Source organism: Macrobrachium nipponense, chromosome 7, assembly GCF_015104395.2.
Source record: "Macrobrachium nipponense isolate FS-2020 chromosome 7, ASM1510439v2, whole genome shotgun sequence".
NCBI lineage: Eukaryota > Metazoa > Arthropoda > Malacostraca > Decapoda > Palaemonidae > Macrobrachium > Macrobrachium nipponense.
The window spans coordinates 42919788-42936084 of record NC_061109.1 but is presented as its reverse complement, the minus strand read 5'-3'; the positions used below and the strand labels follow the sequence as shown (position 1 = coordinate 42936084).

Here is a 16297-nt window from a genome sequence, read left to right as displayed (position 1 = left end):
AATTTTTTAGTTTTTATTCAGAGCAGTTTGAAAGTGACCAGAGACTGGTATGTAGGTTATTCTCATATGATTTTCTTTAACAATTGACCTTGAAGTTTAGTGCATTCACATTTCACTCAGTGGATTTGGATAATGTTGAAGGTCGATATATTGCCACCCTGTAACCAGATCATAGTTATTTTATGGTACTATACTAAGAAAGTTTTTGGATGTAATATTGGTAAATTTCCCAAAACTTAAAGAACAGTCACAGTTTAACATCCCTTTTTAATTGGCAAGAATTTGAGTGGTTGAATTTCAGGTTGTTTTTTCAACTTTTTGGCTTTTAATATCCTCGCAAAGTTTTTTCATGGTTATGTTTTCTTCTAATGTAATTTTTATGTAGTTTTCCTTGTTAGTACATATTTGTTCATAACAACCCCATCATTTTTATAATGTCCATGTCAAGGTCTCCAACAATCCCTGAGATTCCTAAGCCTTGTTTCCAAAAGGCAAAGAGCTCTCTCGTGCAACACTAGTGCCATCTGAAACTTCACCAATTTATTCATCAAATATTGTGTAATTGGTGAGTCTGCCAAGTTTGCAATTGTTGTTTTTTGTTTGTGCTGTTTCCGTAAGCAAAATTCTTTGTTTTTCCAATTGTAAATATTTATTCCATTTTATTCTTTTCTGTTTCAGCTTTTGAAATGTTGAATTATGAATACTATGTTATACTTGCATCCTATCAGGTTTTTAGTGTATTCAGTGTTTTTATTCATATTAAGGAGTTATTACTGTTTTTCATTTTATTACTTGCTAACTAGTCAACTAATTAAAAAGCAGAGGCCAAATTTCATTCCTGGCGACCCTTCTGTTTTTATTTTTGGTACTAAGTGAAAGGTAACTCATAGGCCTTACTACTTTTAACAGGTTTGAGTTTTCTGAACAGGTTTGAGTTTTCCTAGGTATTTTGTGTACTTATGTTTATGTACAGTAATAACTGGTACATCCATGTGGTTAGGATCCAGAATCTGTCGCGGGAGAGGAGGATTCACATAAGTTTGGGAGTGACCCAAATCATGCTCCTACAGTATCTACTAATTCATTAGCTGCCATTTTCTTTTGCTCTCACAGCAAGGTAAAAGACATTTTAGGTAAACTATGTATGTCACAGAAGTCCTATAGTAACGAAGGTACAGTTCATTAAACAAGATAAAATGTATGTAAAGTCTGTAGTGCGTACAGGCACATTCAATCAATTTAAATTACAAAAAGATGTGAAGAGAAATAATGTGTAAAAATATGAGCATGTGCTAACTACAAGCGTGTCCGTCTTCTGCGCGTGTGGCCCAACCAGACAAACGAGTGACGGATATCGACGGACAATTCAAACTTCAGCAGTACTTGCCGTTATGAAGAGAGAGTGCGAGGTTGTCCTCTGACTCGGTGCTGTCAACCAAATTAGAGGCGTTGAACAGTAGGAAAATCTGGAGTTATGACATAACTTTAGATGAGGAAAGAGTGGAGAATATGCAAAACTCTTTCATTAGTTCCGATAGCGTCTAGAGAAGTTTTTTTTAATATTGTCAGATGCCGCTGAAAACCTTTGACTTAATTCACGAGGGCATTATATCTCGAATATCAAAATTTGATACCAATTACAGAAGATCCGTATCAACGTAAGAAACTTGAAGTAACTCTGAGGAAAGGATTGCTGATTTCGAAATTAAAGTTGGCCTTTATTTTATTTAATACAAAAATTAAGATACGTAAAATTGTGTGTGAACGGAACACTTTGATACAGGAACTTCTGAAACAATGATATTTACATAAATGTATCCATTAGAATATAATAAAAAAATACTTTAATCGTTTATCATAACCACAAATCATCACATTTGATTATAACTCAAAGTTGGGCAGGTGGTTCAAATGCAGGTTGTTGTAGGTCTACCACAATTTCTTCCTTCATGCGGACCCCAGCTCGGAGACGCACGTCCACGTGGACGTGTGGCTAAAAACAAAATTTTTTGTTCCTTGCGTGTCCAGTCCGGTAACGCACCTGACGCCACGCACACTCATGTGCCGTGTGGGGCCACTCGTGTTTGAACTATGACAGTTGATTGAAACGCACAAAACGCCGTGTTGGACGCACGCGACTTGCCGCGACGGATTCGGTGGGGCCTTAGCCTTAGTGTTCCAAAGGGAATAAACTTTGTGAATGGGTTTCACATCTTGAAAAAAAGTACAGTAACTTTGCAAATTGGTATCACATCTTGTAAAAGTACAGTCACTTTATTGTACTGTAATTAACTTTGTTTCATATTTGTGTACAAAAATAAAAATAATACAGATTTTTCATACCGATTTTACATTTAAATGCATGAAAACTTATAAATTACTTCAAAAATTAATCATAAACTCTTCTGCTGGGTCTTTCAAAAATTTCACAAATTCTGCAGACCTGTGAAAAAAAATAGCAGATGCAATTGAAGGATACACAGAACTCAAGCCACAAATAACGAATGAGGCTTTTAAATTCTTGGACTGAACCATACAAATCCTTTCCAAGGGACAGTCAAATTCCTACTTTAGGAATATATGGTGGATGTTCCAGTCATGAGGTACAACTGTGGCCCCGCTTCTTTGTTAGCATTGGAATTATCTCCTTTTGGATGGGTTTCCTCTCATATTTCTCTTATTCCTGATAACCCACCACTGGCAACATCCACTCCATGCATGCTTTGCTCACAGACTTGAGTATTCTCCATCTATCTTTGCCAAGCTTGCTCCACACCTTTACCAATAGGATTCATTTACCGGCTCTCTGCTGAGATACCTTCTCATGTTAATGCTCTGGATTTGCACTGACTGTTGACCAGATTGCCTGCTCATCTGCTCCTCCTATCTTACTTTTTCACTTAACTCCTTCTGTACTGTCAACCAGCCTGCTTGTTTGTCTTTTGTCATGTCAGTTGGCCATGCACAGGATATGATGTTATAGGAAAAAGCCTCCTTTTTACTTCACATTTATAGGAAGTTGCTCGAGTTAATCCTGTAACATACGTATTTGGGAGGTTTATATATATATATATATATATATATATATATATATATATATAATATATATATATATATATATATATATATATATATATAAAGGATTGACTGCACCATTCTTGTTTATTCACTTCTCCATTGGTAGTGCCTGAAACTACTTTTTCACCAATGTTCTGTATTTCAACTGTGACTGCAGTACTTGCTGACATGGGGAATCCATGACTGGAGCAATGCCATTTCTCTGATACTTCTTAGTTGCTAGTGTTTGCTTTCTCAACTGCTGTTTTTGTAGAAGCAGGAATTCTACCATCACCTCCATATACTGATAACCATATCTACTTCAGTAACAAAACCTGCTTCAGCAGCATCATTGACTTGGTGACTGCACCTGTAGTTGTAATCAGGTCCCTAAAGAACTATGCAGTTGCCAGTTGTTATTTTTCCAAGACACTTTGAGTGAATGTCAACTTTCTTTGCCTGAATCATCATTGAGGTCATGTTCCACACCAGTGTGTCAGTAGGCATTGGGATTGTGACTTGCCAATCATGACATCACTCTTCTTTGGAAGCCATGATAATTGTCATTGAGCCTCCTGAGTACTTCTTAGTTGACTGATAATATTTCTTTTGACAAAGGTTCTGTTACTAGTGACCAACCTGTTCCAGTGATGGTCTTCATTTGAATCCAGAGGTCTATTCAGTTGTCTGCATACAGTTTTGTTCTTACTATTCGTTACTGATGATTATTCTTGCTACAGTAACCAAGCCTGCCCTAGTGATGTTTCCTGTTCAAGCACCTGCATTTGCTGATTGATGGGGTTATTATGAAAAATTTTTCATAACTTAAATAGTTTTTCATAGCAAGAACTCGCCAGCTACCTTAGTGCACAACTTCCCACCTTGCCATCTTTGCAGTGTGATGCTAAGTGTACACATTATAAAGTATTACATAGATGGATGCTTAAGGTTCCAGGTTGTACTGGTGTTATGAGAGAGTGGTCTCCTTTTGTGAATGAAAGATTGAATCCTAGGGATTGCTGTGGACCACAATTTGGGATATGATTGCTTGCTTGTATGAAAAACTAATTTCATGTTATAATTTTTTATGAGATAGATTTATTGAATAGGTACATTCAAGAAAGAATATTATACAAAATTATTTCTCTTTTTTAATATACTTTGTGTCTAATGGCTTGTTTTATTTTTATTCTTATAGGTTTGTGTAGTGTTTTTATTTATATCATTAGATTTTTATAAAGTTTTCAGTAGCTCAAATTTTTTTTTTGTCGGGGGGGGTTTATTGCTTTCTTTAATTGTAATGTTAAGCAGTTTAAGTAATGTGTTAGTATTTTTTGGGCTTATGAATGGATTTCATATGAACAGCTCTTTTGTCCCTAGTTTGAATGGACAAGTTTTCGTGTTTTGAGAAGTTATGGGCTTTATAAATATCCTGGAGTAAATTTTCTGTCTTTTTAATATTTGTGGAGTGCTGTGGATTGGTCAAAGATGCATGTTTCATTACTGACCCATATAATAATATTTTGCTTCTGAAGTGTGTCAATGGGTTTGTAACTTGAGATAGTCACAAAGAAATTTGGCTAAATGGCAGATTCTTATTTTTGTGCAACAAAATGCTCTGAAAAGAATATGCTAAATGCTGCTTCTGGAAAACATTTTAGAATATTAATTCAAGTTTGGCTACTTATAAATTTCTCATCCATCCCAAGCTCAGTACATGGCAGTAAAGTGCTTGCTTAGCTTGACCATATCAGCCGTTCTTTTAATGAATGTAATTGTAAAAACTATATTTACCAGGAATTTGAATAACAAAGGCAATATATTTACCCTGAATTAAAGAGTGGAGGCTTGATAATTGCTTATCAAAAGGCAACTGCTGTCATGAAAATGCATAAGCTTTTGTTCCAGTAAGTCAGGATATACTATAACAATGAGAGTAGTGATCTGTTTGCCCAATTTTGTTGGTTGTACATAAAGTTGGTTTTTATTATTTTTTCGATGTTACAGTCTTTTCTTCATGTTTTATTCGTGTTGATATGCTAATCGTTTTTTTAGATAAAATTTTGCAGTATTATTATATCTTTTTATATGCAATATTATTATATCTTTTTATAGCTAAAGTATACCTATTGGGTTAGCTGTTTCAAATAGCTTTTGCTATATTTTGAAGCATAGACCTGCAGATACATAACCATCTTATAGCCTAGCAACAATTACAGTGTCCAAGGGAATATTTTGAGTCACTTTTAAAAAGTCAGAGAACCAATATTCCTGCCTATGAGGAATTCCACCACTTGTGAGATCCACCATCATTCCCTTCTGTCTATAATTATGGAATTCCGTGCTCATTTCTAGGAAACCACACTTTTAATTACCAGCTATGTGCATAGGAATGACAACAGTTGGGCATTGCCACAATGCAGTTTAGCATACATAGAATATCTGGGTTTGTGGTTTTGTAGTAACACAAAATTTGTAAAATAAATATATTATCACACCAGACAAACACATTATTATTCCTACACAATATACAAACCATCAGTCTTTGCATATTCCTTATGTAAAGACCTCAGGTTTGTACAGTTGGGAAAAATACAAATTACCAGCTTAATCTTATTGGATAACTATGAAAGGGAACATTTTTGGTTATTGCCTTTGTGTTGTGTGTTTTTTTTTTCTGTAGCGGATAATTGCAGAAAGGCCTGTGGAATGTATTTTGGTATACTGTATATTGATTTTTAATATAATAATTATCTTCATATCTCATTTGGAAAGATGATCAAATTCAAGGCCAGCAGAAAGTATTCCAAAGACCTATATTTTGTGTGACTAGCATAGCATTTTTGGTTTTATTTCTTTGACAGAAGACATTTAAAATTAGAGTGGTTCAGTAAACAAGCAGACACACTCTCTCTCTCTCTCTCTCTCTCTCTCTCTCTCTCGTGAAGGACATGATATGAAATTATAGTAAATATTTGCTTTTGAGTGTTTGTGAAATTAATTTGCTGTTAGGTTTTATAATTTTGAATTTGTTTTGATCTTAATTTCACTCCCACTTGTTTCTATTTTTACTTAACAGGTAGCTGTTTACAAGGCAGAATTTGAAGGATGTGCAATGCAGTGTGTGGACGACCATATTCAACTGATGCCATCAGTTAAAAAGAGAATTGCAAACATTTTATCGAAGCATTCATAGAATCTTATAGCGTATATATTTGTTGAAAGTGTTCAGTCTGGGTTAGTATAATAGTTGTGAATATTGTAGACCTTTTAAGTAAGGTCTTTGTTGAGTAATGAAAATGAGTATATTTTCTCTTGCTGTTCCTTGCTGTGTCAACCAAGGGGATCTTTGTGACTAGAGATTGTGCCAAGCATTGTAGAAATGGAGAATTTGTTGCTTTGAAGCATGAAAATCTGTTTCTGAACCTTAATGTCTTTTTTTAACAACAGTCTGCTTATTTTTATGATGGGATTGGGAATCAGAAAATTGTTGTTGCATTGAAGGCTCAGATCAGATGGAATATTGAATATGAATGAATGAATAAAGGTACTGTACATACAGGACATACAGGAAGCCATCTATGTATAAGTGTAAGAAGTGGTATACCATGGCAAACAGCATATGAAATATAGGGAACTGGTAAGGAAAAGATTGTAGTGTTGTGAATGTAAGTTGTTGCTTAGTATGTATTACTAATACAAAGAAAACCATGAATATGCCGAATAAGTGAACCTGTGATTACAGTATCATAAATTTATTCATGTCCAAAGGTGCTATAATGTAGTCAGGTTGTTATATGAGGTTGAAGTTCATGTATGTCTTCATGCAGAATTTTAGTTTTTTCATATTCTCCATTGAGTTTAGTAACTTGCTGGATTATTTAGAAATGTTTTAATGCTGTCATATTAGTTGTAGGGTTTTTCTTGTGTCATTAAGTAGACTGAGATTTTTTAAAAATTTGAATTTATTTCATGATAATATACATTAGTTGCTCCTTTTAGGATGTGATAGTTATTGTTGTAATTTTTTGTAGTTAAATATGAATTATTTTATATGGTAAGAGTGCTCCTAGGGAAGACATAATATAAAGTGGACAGTGCAGTAGTAAATGTAAGATACAATCTAAGGTACAAGGATATTTTAAGAAGGAAACATGGTTCCTTGAGAGGTGGTGTTTCATAAGAGATGCACAATTATTTCCTCATAATGTACAGTGAATTTCTTAGAGGAATTTGTCTCTCTTTGAACATCATATCATCAAGCTTGGCTTATGACTTCTGTCCTATTATCAAGGAACTCTGGTTTGAGAAAGGGATACTTGCATTGATCAAGCAGTATTTCTCAGAGCTAAGTTGAAAAGTTTAATATAAACCTAAATTATATAGCACTTAAAACTTATTGCTTTTATGCAATCCAGGTGTTCTCTTGAAACACAATTCTCACTTGCCTTTACCACTGTTTACCAGTGCATCACTTAATTTTGAAAATGAGGTTTTATGTTTTTGTGTTGTAAATGTTTTGTTGTTTTTTATCAGTAATTTTGTCTTATCAGTCTCTCTAGCAACCCTTTTGAATATATATTTTTTTGTAAATATATGTTGGCTTATTCATGCAGCTTTATTTTTCATTAGCTCATGTTGTAGTGGTACAGCATTGCTCTCTCTTGTCTTTCTGACTCGATGCCGTCCCACAATGTGTGAGGCTATTCACCAACTGTTGAATATGTAAATCAGCATACCCATTCTGATCTGCTTTCAAGTGACATACCATAGAACAACTTAAAAGTAATTTAAACTTAACTGGGATGACAAGTAAGTTTTAAGGCTCTGATTTGTAAATAAGATTTGTAAGAATAAAGTGATGTGAAAATATAAAATTTATAATTTTATACTTACACATAGTAAGTAGAACTACTTGTACATGGATGGTCTTGGTAGTGTCATTAGTTGAGGACATTATTTCGCCAAATTCCAAGGGAGAAAAAAACCAGGACTACATAATAGTTTGATTACTTCTATAAATGACTTAAATTTCAGAGGAGCCTCTCCCGTAGCTATAACAGCATGCAATACCATTGTCCCTTCAAGTTCTAGGGAATTATTGTTGCTATTGTTCTGTGAATTTAAAATTACACAAATAATTTATGAATTTTTAAGAATAGAGCATTTGACCACTCTGTAAGGCTAGGTCAGGTTATTTTAACATAAGTTGCATTTTTGGTCTTTTGGTTTGATAAATTGAACTTAAAAATCACAGATTCATTTGAAATTAATTAGAATTGCTCTTACAACAAAAGTACAGTAACCATACACACCAGTGGTCTTGTCTTCACATTAAATGTGATTAAAACCCCAATTAACAGATCTTGTTATTCCAATCTCATGCATAAACATACTTCAAGGCAGTTTTATTTACTTGCAAAGGCTCCCAAGTCTTTGTGTGTGATCTTTTCAGTATTGTGCATAGATGAAGTTCAGTAGGGTAATAAAGTTTGTATACTTAAAGTTCAGTAGAATAGAAAATTATATTAGAAATGAACAGTAACATAGAGCGTGACAGACAAGATTATAGGCTAGGCAAGCACATATTCCTCATTACCATATGATTGTATCCATAAATTCATATTACCCATGATTTGTTTTGGATTGTCTGTGAACCTTGGGTGTAATGGTTGAGTAAATTTCTCTTTGTCGTACCACATAGGTATTGATATTGTTAGTAGGATTAGTAATGTATCACTGATATACAGTGAAGTAAAATATAGATGGGCCAGAGACATTAGGTACAGTTGCAAAAGTTATTTTGAATGTCTTTAATTTTTTATTACTGTAAGTGACATGAAAAAATTAAGCCAATTGAAAATATTAAAATTATTGCAATATTATTTGTGTGGTTTAGTACATGGAAATTGACTTAGATTTGGAAATTGACTTATATTTTTGTATTAACCATACTTCTCAAGTTCCAGTATTGCTGTAATTATGTAAAGTATTTTTGATAGAATTAATTTTTATAATAGTAAGTTTGTTATTCAAGGTAGTAAGCAATAAAACAGGCTTTCATAATTTCACATTATACAGCATGCTTTCTGCCCGTGATATGCTACATCTGCATTTATTCTCTCCATCTACTTCAATTGTGTTTGTCTGCAAATTAATAGTTTTTGATTTTTAAAAATTTATTTTTTAATAAAATTAGACTAATATCTGTAGTAGTTATGTGTGATTGCTTTTTTGTAAGGTAGAATTCTAAAGAGGTGTGTAGTATCAAAGGTCTGTTTAAAGGGATTTTGACGTGGGAAAAATCTATTTCTGGGCTCAGCCGATTATTTGTTGATATTTTTTATAAGCATAACGAAGTTAGTATTGCCTCAGTTTTACCTTAATGAATGAACTGTGATCAACTACAGTTTACAGAGGAGTGTCCTAATGATAGCCATAGCCAGTTTTGAAGTATTGGCACATAGTAATAAAAAAAGATTAGAAAGTACACTCCGTTTCAATTACTAGACAACTGGGTATTACAGCCTCCAGCTGGAATATAGGCAGTCTGTTAGATTAATAGTGGTTTAAAATTTTTACTGGAGGGCAGCTCAAAATTAACATTTATCAGCGGCTAATAAAGTACTGCTGTTAACTGCAGAACCATCAATAAACTTTCAGTTTTTATTGTAAGGACAGGAAAATAAACCATTATTTATGTGAGTGCTCTCAGTTTACTGCTGAACATTTAAATTTATTGGAAATTAATGTCTTTAATTACATTTTGATAATTGAAAATTAAGTTTTTCAACATAAGTTTTTCAAGAGAGAAGCCCATCCCTCAGTAGCGTGGTTGGTATGGTGTTGGCCTGCCACCTTGGTAGCCGCGAGTTCGATTTTTGGGCATTCCATTGAGGTGTTAGAGATGTATATTTCTGGTGATAGAAGTTCACCCTTGACGTGGTTTGGAAGTCATGTAAAGCTGTTGGTCTCGTTGCTGAATAACCACTGGTTCCATGCAATGTTAAAACACCATACAAACACAAACAAAAGAAACAAACCCATCAGTCAAGTCTCAGTCATGATTGTACACTGATTTTAAAGTTTAAACTCACTTTTGGGGTGGCCAGCAGGCTTGGTGCATAATGGAAAATTATTGAAGCAAAACTGTTTATGTTGATCAGGTAGGTGTGAGGCGACCAAAGAAAATGGATGTAAAGGCAAAGACAACCAGCTATTCAGCCGTGGCCTGAAAAGGTGGCGCTTTGTACAATAAGTATCATCCCTGTGTTGTGAAAATTCATGTGCATAGATTTCTGTAAAAAAAAAAAAAAAAAAAAAAAAAAAAGTTTCTTTAAAGCTATACTGTTAGTATTCATATTTTTTCAGGTTATCAAGAGAATGACTGTGCAGAGTTTAAAGTTAAGATAATTATTCTTGTAAGATTACCGATCTGTACCTGATCTGATGTAGTTTAAGGTTGTTACCATTTTAAGTGGTAAAGAAAAATGTGGGATCTCTGTCATCAAAGTAAGCTGTATGGAACCTCTTTCACCAAAGTAAGCTTTTGAAATTGTTCACTTGTAGGTGTTGCATTGAGTAGTAGTATACTGAATACCTTTGTGGTACTGGACTTACAGAAGAAGGACAGATGATTTCATGCACACTTTAACCAAGTTTATTAGCATGCAATCTCGGTAGTTTGTTATACTAAAGATAACTACAGAATGCATTTTTGATACGTGAAGTAGTATATTTATTAGGCAAAGGTCTTCTCTCAGTAAATTCAGTATTAACCATTACACAGTATAATAACATTGTATTAGCACCCAAAAATTTACAACTTCATTACATACAGTATTACATTTGATACATTTATGGTTAAAAGTTCAGTAGTGTGGGAATACAAAACTACTAAAACACTTCTTTTTTAATGATACAGTATTTGCAAATCTCTGTGAAGTAGTTTGATGATAGGAAATAGCTTGAAAGTTTGTTTTTAATACATTGTGGTACATATACAGGATTAAAAATTGTATATAGTCATGGTGCCATAAACCTCCCACTTAATATTAAGGTAGGTATGAAAACCTATATGATGACATGGGAAGTAGAAAAACAAACTGGTTTTATCAAGAAGTATTGTTTCACAAAATTATTTTGCTGAAATGCAAGTTCAGCACTTTTCCTCTGTGTATCAGTAATCCATGTGCTAAATCCACTGATATTTTAAACATTAAGGTCAGTTTTGGTCATTTATATGAGGCTAAGTTGAGCCATGAATTTTACAAATTCGATTTTTTTTTAAACAAATGGAAGTTGGACGTAATGTTACTAAGAGAAAAAAATGAATTTTAGAATAATCTGGTCACTATGGTTAATGCAATAAAATGCTGTACCAGATCAGTAATGGCATCAGGTGTAATGTCACTTGTTAGCAAGATAAGACCTAGATTAGAAATGGAATATCCAATAAGATTGTTTTCAGTAATCTTAGCATTTTACAAATTTGTTCAAAAATAATAGGAGGGAAGATTGGAACCTAGTTGTAAACTTCCAAAGCTAGCAACGATGATGCGCATACAGAGACTTGGGCCATCCCACATTGTCTACTGGACAGTCTAAGATGAGGATGGATTCAGGCTTAAAGAAGACTCCAGCAATAAGTACAACTTATCAGTGATAAAGAAAAAGCCAAGTACTACAGTACCATGGCACTGTCCTTTCATTGGTCTGGTAAGGAAATCATGTTCCCGAGATTCTTGGAAGTAGTAAATGATATTTAAGTAAGAGAAACTTCTGATTTAGCTGACTAGATTTTGTGCCACAGCTCAAATCCCTGCAAGTAGCTATGTTGTTTAAAGGTTATTTGGGAAACAAGCTAGAAAATGTTGATTAAAGAATTTAGGTGTGCGGACAAAAAATTCATAACTTACATTTTACAATCCTATTGTGCCTGTGTGTACCTAAGAAAGGGGTTGGGGTTTGGTTGCTGGGATGTATTTCAAAGTGGATATGATTTCCATACAGTATAAGGGTTTACGTGCCTTTAGGGGGTTAGTGCTGGCAGTGCACCATATGCTTTGCACTGTAGGCATTACATAAAGTTTTTTGTGTGTCCCATTGGCTCCTGGCTACAACCCCATTCATTTTTTTTACTTTACCTCTCTTGTCTGTGTGGAAGGGGTGGGGGGCATCCTCCTAACAATTGATTCAAGTGTATCTGCGAGGTTTTCCTCCTACTACACCTTTCAAAGCTTTTGACTTTCAAAAAGGAATGGATGAAAAAGATAATTAATCCACTGTATACTGTAATGGGAAAAGGATTAGAGGTAAACTGTAAGAATTACATTGGTACAATATAACAAAGTATATTACGGAAAAATGCATTGTAGGGTTTTAATTGATTGTCATCACTACCGTTATAGTATAGGAATGCAAAAGTAAAAATCGTACTTCTGTTTGCAACCTGAGCTGTTGGCCAAATGTAATGGCCTGTCCACACTAGAAAATATAAACTGCTGTTTATATTTTCTAGCTTCTGAAGCAGTCTTACCAGACAGTGCATCGTTCTGGCTCCATACTTGGTCGGTCTGTATAGTGGAATGGTTTGTGGAATCAGCGTTTGCCCGTCAGGCAGTGCTTGCTAGTGTGGACAGGGCATTTTACAGGGAAAACCTGTCCAATCATAGGCTAAGAAACCAAGGCAGTCAAAGGTTGTTCTTGAGTAGGACAGACCTACGTATTTTTCACTGATGTTTGTTCCTTGTCACTGCTCGCGATCTTAACAGAAAATTGCGCCATAATGAGTTTTACAAATGCTCCGCTATTGTAAAGTCTGAATAGATGCTCCGGCACAGAAACAGAAATATTTTTTTCATTACCCAAGAAAGGCCAGTAATGAATCTCTCTCTCTCTCTCTCTCTCTCTCTCTCTCTCTCTCTCTCTCTCTCTCTCTCTCTCTCTCTCTCTCTCTCTCTCTCTCTCTCTCTCTACTGGATTGATTTAAAATCATGGTCTTTGAACAGGGTATTGAAATTCTAACTTTCTTATAGGGTAATTATCTCTGGGTGAAAGTAATTTTCTCTTTCCCTCTCAGTTGTATTGTTTATTTTGGTTGTAATACCTCTCTCTCTCTCTCTCTCTCTCTCTCTCTCTCTCTCTCTCTCTCTCTCTCTCTCTGTACAGGATAGATTTAAAATAGTGCTCCCTTCACGTGAAAAAATTCACACTCGCTTTTTCATAGGGTAACACTAAATTCTCTTGCTAAAGGGTGAAGGTAATGTTCTCTTTTTCCCTCTCGATGCATTGTTTGCCACGAAGATAAATTCTCTCTCTCTCTCTCTCTCTCTCTCTCTCTCTCTCTCTCTCTCTCTCTCTCTCTCTCTCTCTCTGTTTGAGACTGCCTTGACGAAGTTACACATTTTCAGCTGACGGCTGAAAATGCATAGCGGCAAGAGGGCTTTTGAACTGGGAGAAATATCTCCCAGTTCGAATCCAAAAGTCTCAATTTTCCTCTTACTTTAATTTTTGTTTCCACGTTTCTACTATCTTTAACTCAGTTGGTCAACCTAGCTGTCCCCCCTCTTCACTAAAACCTTCTTACAGGTTGGGCAGGGGCTGGGCTTCTGCGCATTGGCTCTTTCTTGATCCAAATGGCGGAGACTGTAGAGGTTTGGTCCGCCTCTCGAGTATGTTTGGACCCTGAGGATGTTGAGGCCCCCTGGCAAAACGATCATTCATAACTTTGAATGATCGGAATGCTGGGGGGTGAGAGTAAAATGGCCTTTGCTGATGTACAGTTCTGTTCAAGTGCAGGATTGTCATCAGTGTATCATTTTCATTTCATTTCTCATTTTTCCATCTAGCCATACTTTCATTTCAGTGCTGAATGATCTTATAGGTCCCAGTGCTTGGGCTATGCCCTAAATTCCATAATCCTCCATCCTGAGGATGTTGATATGATTTCATACCAATATCTATCGGGGCGGAACTACCTATTGGGGACTTGCCTGCATCCGGGGAGGTATAGTCTCTACGGTAGAACTCTCGGCATTCTATCCGGTTTGCCCTCGATTGTAACATGAATGGGGATAATTGCATACTATTTATGCCCTCAGTCCTATCAAGCGGGTTTTGTTTACACTTGAGCCACTCATGTTATGATAGAGCTATCCCTTCGGGGTAGGGTAGGGAGTGGACGTACGGGAGTCGACGTACGGGCGTCAGTCTCTGCTGAGTGTCTTTGGGGAGAGAGGGGTTGGGGGGGGCCTGGTTTTCTGCCTGATTTACAGCAGGTTTTTCAAATTTCTTTTGAAGGATTAATGATTAACGACCCTATAATAAACTCCCCCGGACAATGCGACCTTTTGACACTACCCTCCTCTTCAACCTCTGGCACGAACAAGGACAATCCTAAAGAAAATTCAATTGTACAGAAGCTCTAGCAGTGGTGAGAGAATCCTTTTTGTTGATTCTCTCCCCTCAGATTTAAATATTTTGCATTTATGGAAATGTTTGGAAGGTATGGTGAAATTAAAGTCATAAAGTATTGTGAAACTGAAGATTTTGCATTTGGAGGGTTTGGGTTGAGTTTACTACTCATAAGAATGCCATGAATGCTTTAAAGTGTTCATCTAAGGAAAACTTAAAATGTGTATTAATTCATAAAATACCCCAGAATATTGAAGTAGATTCCTTTTATCCAGCTAGGGTCAGTCAGGAAACTACAGATGGGAAAGGTAAGGTGAGGACACCTCTACCTGCCAGGTGGCTGATTGTTTCAACAAAATCAGACTTTTGCAATCTTTTTCACTTTAGGAAACATTTGAGAACATTGGTAGGAACACTGACCGACTCTGATATTACTAGATTTGGAAAGAACAGTTTTTTGGTTCATGCAAAGTCTTATAGACAAGGTCAAATGATCTCTTAAGTTGAAAAATACTAACATGATAAAAGGGGTCAAACCACACTATAGTTTTAGTTATGCTTAGGGAGTGATATTCAGTCAAGACCTATATGAACTGTCTGACGAGGAATTGCTGGAAATGTGTGATGATAAAGTGTGGAAGATTTTCAAGGTTCCAAGGTCAAGAATGATTTATTTTCACTTTTAATAATTATCAAGTTCCTGATTATATATATGTTGACAAGGAGAGATTTCGTGATAGACCTTTTAAGCTTAGACCACTCCAATGCTTCATATATTTTGGATATGGTCACTCGTCAAAGGTGTGTACTAGAGACCAGTTATGTGCTGCCTGCTCCTTACAAAAGCATGAAGGCGAATGTTCTAATCCAATATTATGTATAAATTGTAAGGGAAATCATAGTGCAAGGCATAAGGAATGTGTCATTTAAAACTGAAGTGGTAGCCATAGAGAAAGCTCATGCTGAATATATAAGTATTGACCAGGCAAAAAGACTTGTTCCCAAGACCTCAATATAGTGATGTAGTGAAAAGTGGAAAATCGAATAAAGATCAATCTAGGATGCCAACTTCAAACCCAAAGCTTCAGCTATTCCCTGCTGAGCTCTTAAGTACATTCAGCATTTCCGCCTTCGTCCAAGAAGGCTCCTTTGTCCCCTCCCAATGGGCCTCCTCTGGGCTTCTGGGAGGTCTCTCGGGCTTCTGATGTAGAAGCCTCACGGATCTGGGTATGTCCCAGAATGAAACCTTGTTCAGTGCACCTCATAAGGTGCCTCTTAGAAATAAGAGCCCGTACTCCAACATCTCTACCTATATCCCCGCCATGCTAGGGTTCCCAAAAGGAAATAGCAGGTCTCTTGAGGATCTGCCAAGTTCCTCCTCTACGAAACAAAGACCAAGACCAAGTCTTTCCAGACCAGACCAGCCCATTCCAAGTCCGAAAAGTAAAAAAAAAAAAAATCTAACAGTGAATAATGGCTCTATGTCAGTGAAACATACGAGTGGAAAAGTGAATAATGGCTCTATGTCAGTGAAACATACGAGGTTTCCATTCAAACAGAGAACAGGTCCGGGTCCAATTTAGCTGCCCTTTGTTTGCAAGAGACCAAACTAGGTAATGTTTCTCCTAACTGTGGACAGAACTTTATTTTTCACAGATCACCACTTGTAGGTGAACGTGCTCATGGTGGCACATGTATTATTGCGGCCAAGTCATTACCACAAAAAATTACCCAATTAGTCTCGATACTGCAAGCTTGTGCAACAGATTTTCGTCAACAAATGGGTCACACTGTGCTCTCTTTATCTAGAACCTGACCCAGAAAC

The 16297-nt window shown here is 35.8% G+C and overlaps 1 protein-coding gene across 5 annotated transcripts in view; it reads left to right on the top strand.

Moving 5' to 3' along the window:
• LOC135217347 (protein FAM136A-like) overlaps window positions 1–9128 on the top strand; it is a 180217-nt gene extending 171089 nt beyond the window's left edge. For 4 of the 5 annotated variants that reach the window (XM_064253167.1, XM_064253168.1, XM_064253169.1 and 1 more), the window contains exon 5: window positions 6137–9128. In XM_064253167.1, the coding sequence (XP_064109237.1) occupies window positions 6137–6253 (117 nt within the window). In that variant the 3' untranslated portion in view covers window positions 6254–9128. The remainder of the gene's footprint in view (window positions 1–6136) is intronic. The other variant, XM_064253171.1, reaches the window with a different exon arrangement.
• Window positions 9129–16297: the final 7169 nt, after the last annotated feature.